Genomic DNA, 15,865 nt, shown 5'->3' with positions numbered 1-15,865 from the left:
AACATTATACTTTTTCCCCCCGGAGGAGAGACATTAGAGAGGAGATATGATAGTGATATACAAATATCTAAATGGTGATTCTAGCATAAGGGAAAAACTTTCAGTCGCAGGTCTCTTAAGAAGATACATGGTCAATAAAAGTTGGATGGTTTAATCCTAAACTGTGTAGGGACTTCTTTATTGTCAAAGCAGAAAGGATGTGGAACTCACTTCAACAGTTGGTGATTTCAGCTGAGTGTGTCGATAATTTCAAAAAAACCTTTAGATGGTCGTCTTGCAAAAGCAATATACAGGGATATGGGAGATGGTAGTGACATAAACACACACAGGTTGAACTGGATGGACTGATGTCTTTATTCAACCTTGCTAACTAAGCAACAATAAATGCAACATTTTGCACCGGTACACAAGTTCTCCTTAGTTTTCCAGGCAGTGACACCGACTATCATTCAGCTGAGACATCTTGTGGCAAAAAATATTTTTTTGTTATATTTCGTTTTTTTATTTTATTTACCTATGTTTATAAAAATGTTATCCATTGTCTGTTCTAGAACTGTTTCAATGATTGCGGCCTACTATGTAACTTATGTTGTAAATGATCAAATGCTTTTGGAGGTTATATAACCATTTAGTTGTATGTTAAGGCCCGTACACACGATCTGACTTTTTGACAACCAACATGCAAATTATCTGTTTTGAAGCAATATCCGACCATGTGGACGCTCCATCGGTCAACCTTTTTCGATTTTCGATGGAGCAAAGTCTGATAGTGTGTACAGAAAACCATAGGACTTCTGTACAAAGTACAAACACGCATGCTCAGAACCAATACAAAATATCAGAGAACAATACAGAAATTGACCAAAGGTGGCGGTAAAGAGCAGAAAGAGCAGAAAAAGCACATGATTTGGTGAAAGTTGGCTGAAAAAGTCCTGCCGTGTGTATGCAATACAGGTTCACGGCTGACGCCCTTTGTACAAAAATCCACAGGAAAGTTTGTACAAAGTCAGATCGTGTGTACGAGGCTTTAGATTATACAACATGAATAAACAGTATTTCCCAGTCACTTAACTATGGAGGCAGTTACCCTTTTGGTTCCTTTGGTTCCTGCCTCATTTAAAGTCCCCAAAAAAGTGTTTTCTCATTATAAACTGTTCTTATTAAAAAAAAAAAAAAAAAAAAATCACTTTTATTCCTATTACAAGGAATGTAAACTTCCCTTGTAATAGAAAAAAGCATGACAGGACCTTTTATGCCGCGTACACATGACCGAACTTTACGGCAGACTAAGTCAGACGGAATCAGTCTGTTGGACATTCCGATTGTGTGTAGGATAGTCCGATAGTTTTTTCATTAAAAAAAAATCAGACGGACCTAGAAATAGAACATGTTTCAAATCTGTCCGACGGACTCAATTCCTATCGGGAAAACCGTTCATCTGTGTGCTGGTCCAACGGACCAAATACGACGCAAGGGAAGCTATTGGCTACTGGCTATTAAACTTCCTTTTTTAGTCCCGTTTACGTCATCACGTTCAAAATGAATGGACTTTCGAAAGGACTTAGTCCGTTCATGTGTGAGCAAGTCCATTCACTCGGAAGGTACATCGGAAATCCGCCAAAAGTCCGTCGGACCTAGTCTGACGGAAAGTCCGGTCGTGTGTATGTGGCATTAAATATGAGATCTGGGGTCAAAAAGACCTCAGATCTTATATTTACACTAAAATGCAATAAAAAAGAAGAAAAAATGTGTAATTTGGGAGAAAAAAAGCCCTTTTGAGAGCTATGGGCTGAAGGGACATTTTGACTGGGTTGCGGGGTTGTGTCAGCTAGCTGCTACCATAAGAAAGATATCCCTCTTCAAAGAGAGGACGTATATAGGATTGCCATCTGTATGGGAATTACCCGGGCAGCCCGGGTTTTGAAACCAGTGTATGCTATAACAGTAGATGCTGTGTATGTGTCTAATAGAATAGGGAGTTATACATGCATACAACAAAACACAACACAAGAAATCCTAGAAACCTTCAAGTATAACTAAAGACAAAACTTTTTTTCAGTTTTGAATAGAGTGGAGAGGGATTAGAACACCCATCAGTTTTTATTGCTGTCTGTGCCCCCATTGGGGAAAATTCACCCTCTCTATTTGTCCTGTTTACTATTATCATTGAAACTGAAACTGTTGGCGCGTACACACGACCGAACTTTCCGGCAGAAAAGGTCTGGCGGTCTTCCCGATGGACTTTCAACTGAGTTACGAGGGACTTCTGAACAAACAGACTTGCCCAAACACGACGGGACTAGAAAAGTAAATTCAATAGCCAGTAGCCAATAGCTGCCCTTGCATCGTATTTGGTCCGTTGGACCAGCGTACAGACGAAAGGTTTCCCCAATAGGAATTGAGTCCGTCGGACAGATTTGAAACATGTTCTATTTCTAGGTCCGTCAGAATTTTTTTAAGAAAAACGATCGGACTATCCCACACACGAATAGACTATCCAACAAAATGATTCCGTCTGACCTATTCTGCCGGAAAGTCCGGTCATGTGTACGCGGCATATAAGAAAACCCCAAACTTTTGGTTGTCCCCAGAAAAGTAATAGAGGGCAATGGGGATACCAGGTCTGGTGAGTTGGGCGTCCCCAAATGCGCTTCATTTTCAGGTATTTCTTCTCACTTTCTGTTTGGCTATTGGACAGCAAGTGAAGGCAAATTTCCGCAATGGGACACAGATGGGAAAAACAAAATCAGACAGGGTTTATAACCCTCGCTTGCTCCCGTGGGAGTCTATGCCCGGAAGTGGGTGCAAATACCTGTCTTAGGTATCTGCACCCCCCTCCCCCCTGAAAAGTGTCAAATATGACACCGGAGGGGAGGTGGGGTTCCAAAAAGCAGAGGTTCAATTTTTGTGTGAATCTCCATTTTTAAACATTAGCAACTGCTTCTTGCAACATTGTATCAAGCAAGCACTGCAGAAAAGAATAACATTTTGAGAAACAACAGAGTCATTACCATATATTTATGTGTATAAAATACACTGACATCTAGTGAGAGTTCTCAGTATTGCAGCCAATAATCCAATCATCCCAATATGCAGTTTAGTACATCCCATCCAAATCCTAATCACATAACAGAGTATGATTTTAAAATCAAAATTCTTCAACAAAAAAAAATAAACAAACAAACACTTCTTACCTTGTCTGGACAGTATGGTCCTTGCATAGTCTGGATGGCAGATGATCAGTGAGGCAAAGAATCTTCCTAGCCAGATGGGAAATGCATATCCATATTTTCGCCCATAAGCAGCCACGATGTCCAGATCAGCGCCATCTTGCTTAAACTATATTAAAAAAAAAAAAGCTGAAAAAATTACATTTATGTAAATGGAGAATATAAAGCATGATAGTTATTCAGCAGATTCTGTCGGTCTGATTCCCACACCAGGTAAAAAGGGGTTTATTAGACAAATAGACTGCGAATTCTACAAAGTGCAGTTGCTCCAGAGCTTAGTAAATGGGGGCTCTGCTCACTTCCATCATTCTATTATGTGCAAGTAAAAATTATGTTTTGTCTATTTTTCTTGCATGTGGTTGGGTATTCTTTGCAACAAAAAAAGCTTTGTCTCATTTACTAAACTCTGGAGCAGTTGCACTTTGAAGAGTGCAACTGCACTTGCAAAGTGCACAGCCTATTTCCCTTTAGTAAATGAACCCCAAACTTTGAAGATGAACACTAAACAGTTGCTATGGATTTAGGGTTGCCACCTGTCCGGGATTCACCCAGACGCTTCGTGTTTTGGAATTATGCATCCAGGTTTCAAACTGCCTGAAACCCAGACACATTATTCAGACTGGACTATGGCTCCCCAGCAGGATTGCTGGCTGCAGCTGTCTAAGCTGAGAGCATCTGTTACACTCTCTTTCACACTGCCCAAAGCCAGCACTAACAATCCCCCCACATACAGACGGGAGAGAAGAGAGGGCTCGATCTGTTACTCTTCCTCCCCCCTACCCCTCTGTGTCTGCCCACACTCCAATCCCCGGCACTGTGCCTCAGCAAAGGAAAGTTGGGGCCAGAAATTTGAAGTCCAGCAGCCTCAGATACATCTGGATGAGAGGTGCTGACTGCCAAGGGGTTAGTGAGCTCACCATCTATCCCTGTCTGTGACTGAAGTCTCCCCCCTTCTATCTCCTGCCTCTGAGTGCATACACAAAAGTAAATCGGGGTTCTCAGAACACTCCTTACATCAGATTTTCCCTTTACACCAGAGGCCACAGTGTTCCCCCTTATATAAGATTCCTCTCCATACATCAGAGTTCTCAGTGTTCCCCCTTACATCAGAGTCCTCTCTGTACATCAGAGTTCTCAGTGTTCCCCCTTACATCAGAGTCCTCTCTGTACATCAGAGTTCTCAGTGTTTCCCCTTAGATCAGAGTCCTCTCTGTACATCAGAGTTCTCAGTGTTTCCCCTTACATCAGAGTCCTCTCTGTACATCAGAGTTCTCAGTGTTCCCCCTTACATCAGAGTCCTCTCTGTACTAGGGTTGCCACCTGTCCAGGATTCACCCGGACAGTTCGGGTTTGAAATCATGTGTCCAGGTTTCGGACTGTCTGAAACCCGGACACATTATTTAGACTGGACTATGGCTTCCCAGCAGGGTTGCTGGCTGCAGTTGTTGCAGCTGAGAGTGTCTGTTAGACTCTCTTTCACACTGCCCAAAGCCAGCACTAACAAACCATACCCCACCCCCCCCAAACACATACAGGTGGGAGAGGAGAGAGGGCCTGATCTGCACCTCTTCCCCTCATCCCTACCCCTCTGTGTCTGCCCACACTCCAATCCCTGGCGCTGTGCCTCAGAAAAGGAAAGTGGGGGCTGGAAATTTGAAGCCTCAGATCCATCTGAATGAGAGGTGCTGACTGCCAAGGGGTGAGTGAGCTCACCATCCATCCCTATTTCTGACTGAAGTCTCCCCCCTTCCCCCTCCTGCCTCTGAGTGAGTACACTAAGGCAAATCAGGGTTCTCAGAGTATCCCTTACATCAGAGTTACCCTTTACAGCAGAGGCCACAGTGTTTCCCCTTACAGCAGAGTCCTCTCCGTACATCACAGTTCTCAGTGTTCCCCCATAAATCTGGGTTCCCAGAGCATCCCTTACATCAGAGTCCCCCCTTACAGTGAAAGAGAACTCTGCAAGTCCAGATGTAAAGGAGGAACTCTGTGAACTCTGATGTAAAGGGGGACTCTTGTTATTAAGTTCATATGATTAGAAATGTTATTTAGTAGCAAAATATATGTATAGTTTATACTATAAAAAAAAAACTGCTGTGCACCGCAAAACTGTTCGGGTTTGACTTGAAGAGAAGGTGGCAACCCTAAAAACAACTCAAGGCAAAACATGCATATGTTTACCACCACAATATAAATATATATATACATATGTTTTAATAAGTAATCACATAACTTCTGTTCTCAGCTGCCTAAGGGGCTTAGAGAGGTGGGGTGGAGAAACAGCAATACCCCAATCTTCCCAATAAATGGCTGTGCAGGGAGGGGGTGTCAGCACAAGTCTGATCATTGGAGGACAGGCAAGCTGTTCTCCCAGCACAGCCAGTAAACTGACCACGCTGAGATGGATGTGCTCTTATGCCTCACCTAAATCCAGGGTCAGGTGCTTTTCCCTTCCTGTGATATCTCTCTTTATCCGTGGACAGGAGGTGGGTTTCTTCAGGTGCCCACTTCACTGCCTGCATGATGTGCACACTTTCTCTTGGCTGTCCACCAGCAGAGTCTTCGCAGGATCCAGAAGACCAATCTGCAACAGTGATGTTAGCAAAAAGGGACAGTCAGCACAGGCACATCTTCCATGCTGGAATACACTCACACCTGCAAGCTACACCAGAGAGGGACCTAGATGACGGTCTTAAGGGAGCATAACATTGCTTTACAGGGTATATAATGGATACCAAATACATTCAATGAGTTCGAGGGCATGCGGGCTTAAGTTTTGCTGAAAGAGGCTTTAGGCCCCAAAGTTAAAATCAGGTGGAACTGGATGGACCAGTGTTTTTAAACCTTACCATCTATGTAAATTAAAACCTTAAAAGTCAGCACTGTCAAAGGTAACGCCCTGGTGCTGTGTAAGCTGCAAATTAAAGTGTTATTAAACCCAGGACTCTGCATTCACTATATCTGGTTTCCTACGGTACCCAGAACATGGAAATGCAATTATTTTAGTAAATACAAACTGCTAAATAACTTTTCTCATCAGCAGTATATAACAGTCTTGTCTTGTGACTTCCATTAGTTCCTGCTTAATGCTTGTAGGAGGAGTTTTCTGACTGTCCTATGAGACTGCAAGACCCCTGACTCCATGTTTTGAAAGTACCGATTGGCCCTGTGCTAATCACATGCACGCTCCCAAGAAAAAAAAAAAACCTCTCTAGCAATACACACCAAACTGAGCATGTGCAGCGTGACTCCATAGATTCTGCGTTATCAGGAAATTATCAGGGGGCAGTGGAAGAAGGGGAGGCTCAGAGAAGACAGGACCAAGCAACCTTTTTACACAATGCTGAGGATTAACCCCTTAGGTTCCACAGTGAATATAAAGCCCCATGCACAATATCAGATTTTCTGCAGATTTTTGTCTTCCGATTTACCAAAACCATGTAGTGCAAGGGCCTGCCTGATTGCATACAAACTGGAATTCCTAAGGTTTGACCTCATTATACATGTTTTTAGTAAATCTGAAGGAAAAAGTCATCAGAAAATCTGATAGTGTGTATGGGGCTTAACAAGCATGCTTTACTGCATATACAGACTGATTTTACTGTTTTGGGTTTAGTAACACTTTAAAGTGGTTGTATACCCTGTACAACCACTTTTACCTACAGGAAAGCCTCTACTAAGGCTTACCTGTAGGATCTGGAAATATCTCCTAAATCTCATATCATAAAGTTTAGGATATATTTACTAAAAAGCCGAGCGTCAATGACTACAGCGCATGCGCCAATGTCATTGGCACATGCGCCCGTTAGAAAGGGCAGATCTGTGGGGGGCGTGGTCGGATGTGGTCGGATGTGGGAGTGAGTGAGTGAGAGAACGCGAATGCTGGACGCCCGGACTTAGTCTCCCCTCACTCCCCCTCCATGCGAAAAAGTCAGCCTGCTCGCAGAAGCGGTGCCTAGCCGGGTCCCGAGCCCAATATAGCCCAATACAGCGGCTCTAGCCTCCTTATTTTCGAGTCCGTGGAGTCCGTGGAGATCACCACGCTGAACGCTGAACGCTGCAGAGCTTGGCGATAGTAGCGGGAGTTCTCGCGGGAACTCGTACCAGCGCAAGCTTAGGACCTCACTTACCAGTACTGTGGCACCAGGAGTGAGCCGAAGGAGCCAGCGGGAACCCGAAGGAACCTTCCCAGCAGACCCGGGACACCGTGAGACCGGCTACAGCAACTCGGCAGTGTGTACTAAGAAGAACCAGGTGGCGGCCCGTAGACACTTGTGAAGAAGCCTATGGCACCTACCTAGGCTAAGGGTAATGCGGGAGCGAGTCGTGGGGTGCAGAAGCCGGGGGTTGGTATATAAATGACTAATACAATGGTTTAGAGCTATTGCCCCACCAAACTTCCCTGCTGGGAGGCAGAGGTTGCCAGGCTCTTGGCGTTACCGGGGCTCACTGAACGGCTCGACGGCCCTGCTTGCAAGAGGGAGCTGGGAAAAGCCCTCTCCCCCCTCCTTTTTTTTTTTTTCTTCCCACTCCATATGATTGCATTGCTGTGTTTTCAGTGTGATGAACTGTGTTAACTACTTGCGCAAACTCAATACAGCGCTGAGAATCAGATAAATTGTCGGTGGACCAATCTCCTCTCCCCTGCTTACATGGTCAGCTTGTATGGTCAGCTTGTTGTCCTCTTGATCTGAGGCCACTGCATTACTCTTGCTATACCGTACGGACTTATACCATACTATACTCACACTAATTTTTTTTTTTTTTTTTTTTTTTTGTGTGGGAGTGACTTTGCTGCAATTTAGTAATACCACTACTACTCCTAGCCTAAGGGAGGCCTATTGTGAACTACTACTCCTAGCTGCTTACTATGCTTAGCAAGCGGGCTAACGAGGACGGGCCGATTGGTGACGGGAATCAAAAAACCCGGGCAGCCAAAGAAAAAGCAAACCAGGCATCTGCTACAGCGGCAGCAAAACTGGAACGCTTTGCCCATGCAATCTCTCCTACCAGAAAAGGGCCCCACCAGCCAGCAGGGCAGCCAAGGACACAGGGGGGTATCTCGGAAAGGAGAAGTATTACTCAATTAACATCTAATCCAAGCCGATCACCTAGTGGTAGTAAGACGCATGACGCAGCTATAGCAGCAAGTAAGATAGTGCATAACACAATAGCCCCATTGGAATCCCCTCTGATAGAGGATGGCGAACCTACACTGCGTGATATATTGCAAGCAGTTAACGAATGCAAGGTGTCTATAGGTGGCCTCGACAACCAGTTAAGCAGTATTAAAACTGAACTGCACTCCATGGGCCAATTACTGAGCAACACAATGGAACGAACCACGGCCCTGGAAGGAAGATTAAGCACGATTGAGGATGACTTTTCCCCATTACAGCAAAAAATAATTGGGCTACAGAAACAAATGGCCATACAGACAGTGAAATTAGATGCGATGGAAAATAGAAACCGTAGGAATAACGTTCGTCTGATTGGCCTACCAGAGGGAAGCGAGGGGCCTAACCCTATAAACTTTCTGGAAAATTGGTTCAGGGAACTTCTGGGCGACACCTCTTTTACCACCCTCTTCGCCATTGAAAGAGCCCATAGAGTTTCCATAGGCACGCACCCACCAGAGGGCCGTACTAGGCCCCTGATACTGAGACTGGTGAATTATAATGACCGGATTATTTTGCTACGAAGGACCAGGGAATTGAACGATGTCTTTTATAAGGGATCTAGGGTTTCATTCTACCCAGACTTCTCACCAGACCTACAGAAACAGAGAGCCGAGTTTATCCCCATTAAGTGAACTCTCCAAAAATACAAGATAAACTATGCTCTGCTGTATCCTGCCCGGCTACGTATAACTGCCTTGGGCTCAACTTTCTTTTTTGGCACTCCAGAGGAGGCGGAAAAGTGGCTGGAGGAACACAAAAAGGATCTCTAGTTACTTTTCCGCCACCGGACCTGGGGGTCCGGCTCCTGGGGGGCCTTCTTCCCTTGGGGGGTCGAGGGGAGTGCGCCCGTTATCCTTTTTTTTTTTTTTTTTTTTGTTCCCACATGTGAGCATTGTATAGTATTTGCACGAGAAATAATTTTATTGAGTAGAAATGTGGAATGTCTATTATGATAGTTAGATCTAGTGCGAGGCACGCTACTATAAGGCTATTTAGCACTTATTAGTAAAGAGGGGTGAGTAAGGGTGTTGGTATGAATAGAATAATATAATATAAATATCACTATAAACGTTACATAGTTAAGTCTTGGAGGGGCTGGTATTGAATACCCCCCGCCCCCTTTTTTTTTTTTGGAAGTAAGAGAGTATGGAATAATATTGTAGGATATTTGCACTTGAAATAATTTTATTCACTAGAAATGTGGAATGTTTATTATGGCGGTATGAGGTATGTTATTACAAGGTCACTTTCCACTGATCAGTAAAGCGGGGAGAGACAGGGAGAGGGTATGAATGGCACAATATAGTATAAATATTATTAGAAATGTTTAATGGTTAAGTATTGAGGGGGCTGGTATTGAATATTTTCCGCCCCTCCCCCCCTCCCCTTTTTTTTTTTTTTTTTTTTTTTTTTTTTTTTGGGAAGGTGGTGGGTTAGCGCAGGCCAGTTTGGGCCTATGCCGCATTGAAAGTGGAGAGGTCGAGGGGGGATGGGTCCCCAGGTAATCTGGGAGAGAGGGGGGGGTGGAGGGGGGAGTGGAGACGGGCGTCCAGGGTTTTGGAGAGTATGGTAAATCGGGCCACAATAGTGACCCCTAGGGGTTGCCCAGATGGGCGGGGGGGTGGGGGGAGAAGGGGCGGGTAGCAGGGTTAAGGGGGGCACCTCGGGCACGCATAGCTGGTACAACGGAATCGGGGGGGGTGGGGCGGTGGGCCCGTCGTGGGAGGGCGGGCCCCCTCCTCTCCCTCCCCCCTTCCCCCGCCCGGATTAGAAAGTATTAACACCTATGGGTAGTGTACATATCATATCATGGAATGTGAGGGGGCTGGGAGATCCAAAAAAGAGGGCAGCAGTCTTGCTGGAAACAGCAAGGGGAGGCCCCGGCCTGCTCTTCAAGAGACGCATCTAACCCCTAGCACAGCCCCACTGTTAAGTAACCGGAAGTTTTCGGCACACTACCACTCCTTTTATACATCATACTCTAGAGGGGTGAGTGTTCTCGTTAAGAGGGGCACGCATTTTCTGTGTAAGGAGTCCTCTATTGACAAAGAGGGAAGATTTGTTTTTTTATACGGCCTGCTGAGCGGGCGACAATGTATCTTAGCCAACATTTATATACCCCCTCCCTTCAAACTGGAGGTAATGGTTAAACTGATGGCGTTCTGCTTAGATAAGCCAGATGTCCCATGGATAGTAGTAGGCGATTTTAATGAAACGCTGGACTCGCATATGGACAGATTTCCTGCTCCAGTGGTGACCAAAATAGGGCGCTTGCAGGGCTTCGTCTCTGAAATAGGATTAAATGATCTATGGCGAACACGTCACCCTCAAGCAAGACAGTATTCTTGCTTCTCCAGTACCTATTGCACACTATCAAGAATCGATATGGTGCTGGGCAATAAAGAAGCTGCGGAGGTGGTTCAGGAGATAGAATACGGAGCAAGGGGGGTCTCAGATCACTCCCCCTTGTCCATGATACTGTCTTTGGGCGCTAGACCAGGTCCAAGGGAGTGGAGGATAAACCCTGGTTGGCTGGTATTAATGGGTGGCCCAAGCCCCCCCCAGGATAAGATAGGGGAATTTCTTCAAATAAATAGGGGCTCTGCCCCTCCGGGTATAGTCTGGGACTCCCTAAAAGCCTACATCAGGGGCACACTAATACAACAAGTCGCAATTATTAAGAGGAAAGCTCGAGAACAGGACCTAGTAACGAGAAACAAGGTCGCCCAGGCAGAGCAAGCATATATAGAAGCTCCATCGACTGTAAGCCAGCGGGAATGGTTGGCCAGTCAACAAGTCTATAAAATAGCTCTTCTAAAAAAAGCAGAGAATAGGCGGATATTTCAGCGTCAGCATTACTTTGGCGAAGGAGAAAGGGTAGGCAGAGCCCTCTCCCTCCTGGTTCAAACTAATGGTGCGCCAACAGTAGCCCAGGTAATTAAGTCTCCAACAGGCGATCTTGTCTCCAGCCCCCCCGCGATTATGAGGGTACTCCATGACTACTATAAAAACTTATATAAATCCGTCATTCAGGGACAAGGTAATCTAGCCACTGACTTTTTACTTCAGACAGCAATCCCAACATTATCAATGGAGGACAAACTATCCCTTGAGTTACCACTTACGCTGGAAGAATTAAAAAACGCAGTAGCCGCAATGCCCAACGATAAATCTCCAGGGCCAGATGGCCTACCAGTAGAAATCTACAAACGTTATGGGGATGTGCTGCTACCGGAACTCTTGGCGACATTGAATTATGCACTGGAGACGGGGGAACTCCCCGCCTCGATGCTGGAGGCCAATATTATCTTAATTTTGAAGGAGGGGAAGGACTGCCAGGAAGTCCCATCATACCGGCCGATATCCCTGTTATGCTCGGATATTAAAATACTAGCCAAGGCACTAGCAATTCGGTTAAATACATATATCCATAAACTCATACATCCAGACCAGTCGGGCTTTATCCCGGGTAGGGCAACCAGTACCAATATTAGAAGAGTTTTCCTTAACGTTCAAATACCCAGAGATAATGAGGGGGTGGGTGCTATTTTAGCACTAGATGCCACTAAGGCCTTTGACAGTTTGGAATGGGGCTATCTGTGGAGGGTCCTAGAGAGGTTTGGATTCGGCCCTTTATTTATCCAGTGGATAAAATTAATGTACAATAAACCTAGGGCCAAAATTAAGATGGGTACTGAAGTCTCTGAATTATTCCAACTGGAGAGAGGTACAAGGCAGGGGTGCCCGTTGTCCCCCCTCCTATTTGTATTGGCCATGGAGCCCCTGGCGGCTCTGGTAAGATCCTGCCCGGACATACAGGGATTTCGGCGGGGTAGTGATGAGGAAAAAATTGCCCTATTCGCGGACGATGTCCTATTTTTTATTGGCGATGTGGACTCTACCCTGAATAGAGTGGTCCATCTGATGGGCGAGTTTGGTCAACAATCGGGCTTAGAGATCAACTGGGGCAAATCAGCTCTTCTACCACTGTCCAGGCATGGGGAACAGGGGGTGCCCTCAACGATAGTAGGCTTGGAGACGGTGACTAAGCTGAAGTATCTGGGTATCTGGATATCTGGGGATGTAAGCCAATATGCTAACGAGAATTTAGCACCATTACTGCTGAAAATGAAGGCGAAACTTAATAGGTGGTGCGGCCTCCCTCTCTCGGTGGCGGGATGCTGCAGCCTAGTAAAAATGCTCTGGCAACCCCAAATACTTTACATTTTACATAATTCTCCAATTTGGATTAACCAGAAATGGTTCCAAACTATGGATTCGCTTATCCGGGAATTAATCTGGAAAAAGGGGCATGCCCGGATAGGGTTGCATACGCTGCAGCTCCCCGTCACGGAGGGAGGGTTGGCCATACCCCATCTGGGCACATATTTCCTGGCCGCCCAACTTCAGCATTTAGCAGGAGCGGGGCTCCAAGAGGGGGGGCCTATAAACCATAAGTTTATGATGCTAGGAGCACCCCATAAATTGGTACCCGAAGCCCTGGAGGCTAACTCATTTCTTCATAGATGCCCTACTAATATCCTAATGAGGAAGGTATGGCAGCAAGCAAAGCAAAAGTTGGGATATGTGGGAGTAACTACTTATACCCCTCTATGGCGCAATCGCCATCTGTCCGAACTAAACAAGGTAGATAGATCTCCGGAATGGGATAGCCAGGGGATTAATAGAATGGTGCATCTTTACGAGGGGAACGTAATGAAACCTTTTGAAACTATTAGACAGGAATTTAATGTCCCTAATAGGTCGTTCTATAAATATTTACAGCTGAGACACGCAATTCAAGCCCAATACGGGACACTCGCTATCGAGCGAACCGAAATCCCCCAGCTCCAGGGCCTTATGGACCGTAGGCATGTAAAAGGCCAGATTTCGCTGTTATATACAAAGCTTAGAGGTAGCTTCTTGAAAGGCGAAGGCCCAGCCAAGAGTAGGCAGGGCTGGATAGGGGACGTTGGCTCGATATCCCAGGAACAATGGGCTAAAACGCTTGAACAGGGGCACTTGGCCTCTATATCTCCATCTCAGCGAGTGTCCCATTTGTTCCTTATATACCGGGCATACTACACCCCCCAGAAGCTATGGAAAATGGGTAGGAAACCTAGTGATGAATGCCCTAGATGTGGGGCACCGGGTGATCTCTTCCATATGGTATGGAAATGCCCAAAACTGTATAGCTATTGGTTAGAAATAGTCCTTAAAATAAACAGGGCTTTTAAGACCACCCTGAAACCCGAGGCCAGGGCCTGTTTACTGGGGATATTTGAAGAGATAAAAATTCCTCTGCCAATCAAGCCATCCGTCCTGAAGTGCTTATATCAAGCTAGGCGACTGATAGCAATTAATTGGCAAGCTAAAAATCCCCCGGAAACTGGACAATGGGTTAATGCAATCAACTCTTTAATATGGTGTGAGAGAGCAATGCTTATAAAGCTAAATAATTTAAGAAAATTCGAGATATTATGGAATCCTTGGCTGAGCGACATGGGGTTCCCTTTGGAGTGAGGTCAACATAAGAATGGACTAGTACCCGCTGGGTGGGTGGTAGGGAGGAGTTTCCTCCCTCCCCCCCTTAGGCGGAATCTCTTAGGGGTGGACTATGGGGAGGATTCTCTTCTTCTTCACTCTTCCCTTCTTCTTAATTTTTTTTTTTTTTTTTCTCTTCTTCGTCTTTTTTTTTCTTTTTTTTCCCTTTTTTATACGGATATAGCTATCTGGTTACGACCGGGACGGTTGTTGCCGGCGCTGCGTGCTTGAGGTGGGGTGGGTGGATGGGAGGGAGGTCTGGGGGGGATAGGGTGGGGGGAAAGCGCATTGAGGGCAGGTACTAATGAGCAGGCGGGGTATAGCAGCTTTAGCGTACTAGCTTGCTCGATATGTAATCTGTTTTTTTTCCCTTCTCTACAAGGTACAATATTGTTATCTATTGATGGAAAACTTTCAATAAAAAGCATATCAATTAAAAAAATATACCAGTGCAGGGCAAAGGAGGGGAGGGTTTTGCCTCCCATCCCACAATACAATTCCTAGATGGAGTGCCTGGGTGTGAGGACAATGCCTTCACCCCTCGCCTATCGCTAATAATATATTTACCACTTAAGTTCAAATGTGATTTGTGTTATGTTAATGTTATTACTCAACTACTTTTCACTTTATGTTCTAGAATATATTAGGTTATGCCCTGTCTTTTTATCTTATCTTTTTGTACATGTGAAAACCTCAATAAAAATCATTGAAATTTAGAAAGGGCAGATCGTGCTGTTTCTAATAAGGGTCATGCTGTGACTGGCAGCTCCCACGCATGTACGGGAGGGACGTCACACGACTCCGGCCAGTGACAGAGCCAGAGTTTGTGACCCCACAAGGAAGAGGGGTGAAGATGGACGCTTCCTGCTTGTGGGGACACCGGAGACATCGCAGGGTTCGGTGTCAGGTAAGTGACACATAATGGACTACTATGCAATGCATAGTAGCCTATTTTGATTTACCTTTGCAGGGATTTTTGATACCTTTTGATTTACCTTTGCAGGGAAATAAAGAGGAAGTAAGTTTCCTCTTTAAGTTTACCATACATACGTAGACGTTCGAATGAACATTCGTACAAAATATTAAATTCTTGTCAGTACCTTTGATGATTGATGAATGTTGTTTGAAAGTTGAAAATGTACGGTAATTTGTTTTTAATATTCAATTTAGGAATAAATGTAATTTTCCAAATGAAAACCACATTTACTGTTAAAACTTCATTCTTTTGAGAAAACTTTTCCATCCTGCTCCTTTGAATGTTCCCGTCAGTGTATATGAAAATGCGCATTGATTTCACCCCACTTACTGTTCACAAATCAAACGCAAGTTCCTTCCTGATATGAACATTTTCAAATTAAGTTTGTTCTTCCTATTAAAACCAATGATGGGGCAGTGTTTACTCCCACTGGTGCCGGTCTACTCAAACTGACCACAAAAGCCTACAGGACAGTAAACTGGCCCTTTCTTTAACCACTTACAGACCGGACCATTTTGCTGGTCAAAGACCAGACCACTTTTTGCGATTCGGCACCAGGTCTCTTTAACTGACAATTGCGCGGTCGTGCAACGTGGCTCCCAAACAAAATTGACGTCCTTTTTTTCCCACAAATAGAGCTTTCTTTTGGTGGTATTTGATCACCCCTGCGGTTTTTATTTTTTGCGCTATAAACAAAAATAGAGCAACAATTTTGAAAAAAAAAACGCACTATTTTTTACTTTTTGTTATAATAAATATCCCCCAAAAATATATAAAAAAAAACATTTTTTCCCTCAGTTTAGGCCGATACGTATTCTTCTACATATTTTTGGTAAAAAAATTTAAAAAAATCGCAATAAGCGAATATTGATTGGTTTGCGTAAAAGTTATAGCGTTTACAAAATAGGGATAGTTTTATGGCATTTTTATTAATA

At 44.7% G+C, this 15,865-nt stretch overlaps 1 protein-coding gene across 2 annotated transcripts in view; it reads right to left on the bottom strand.

Moving 5' to 3' along the window:
* Positions 1-15,865, bottom strand: part of LOC143926511 (cytochrome P450 4B1-like) — a 64,724-nt gene that overhangs the window by 38,213 nt on the left and 10,646 nt on the right. For both annotated transcript variants that reach the window (XM_077450303.1, XM_077450302.1), the window contains exon 2: positions 3,195-3,339. In XM_077450303.1, coding sequence (XP_077306429.1) covers positions 3,195-3,339 — 145 coding nt within the window. The remainder of the gene's footprint in view (positions 1-3,194; positions 3,340-15,865) is intronic.

The sequence above is a fragment of the Lithobates pipiens genome, unplaced genomic scaffold, assembly GCF_037356315.1.
Source record: "Lithobates pipiens isolate NorthernLeopardFrog02 unplaced genomic scaffold, aLitPip1_a1.2 Scaffold_23, whole genome shotgun sequence".
Classification (NCBI taxonomy): domain Eukaryota; kingdom Metazoa; phylum Chordata; class Amphibia; order Anura; family Ranidae; genus Lithobates; species Lithobates pipiens.
The sequence above is the reverse complement of the archived record's forward strand: the minus strand, read 5'-3'. Positions and strand labels throughout refer to the sequence as shown.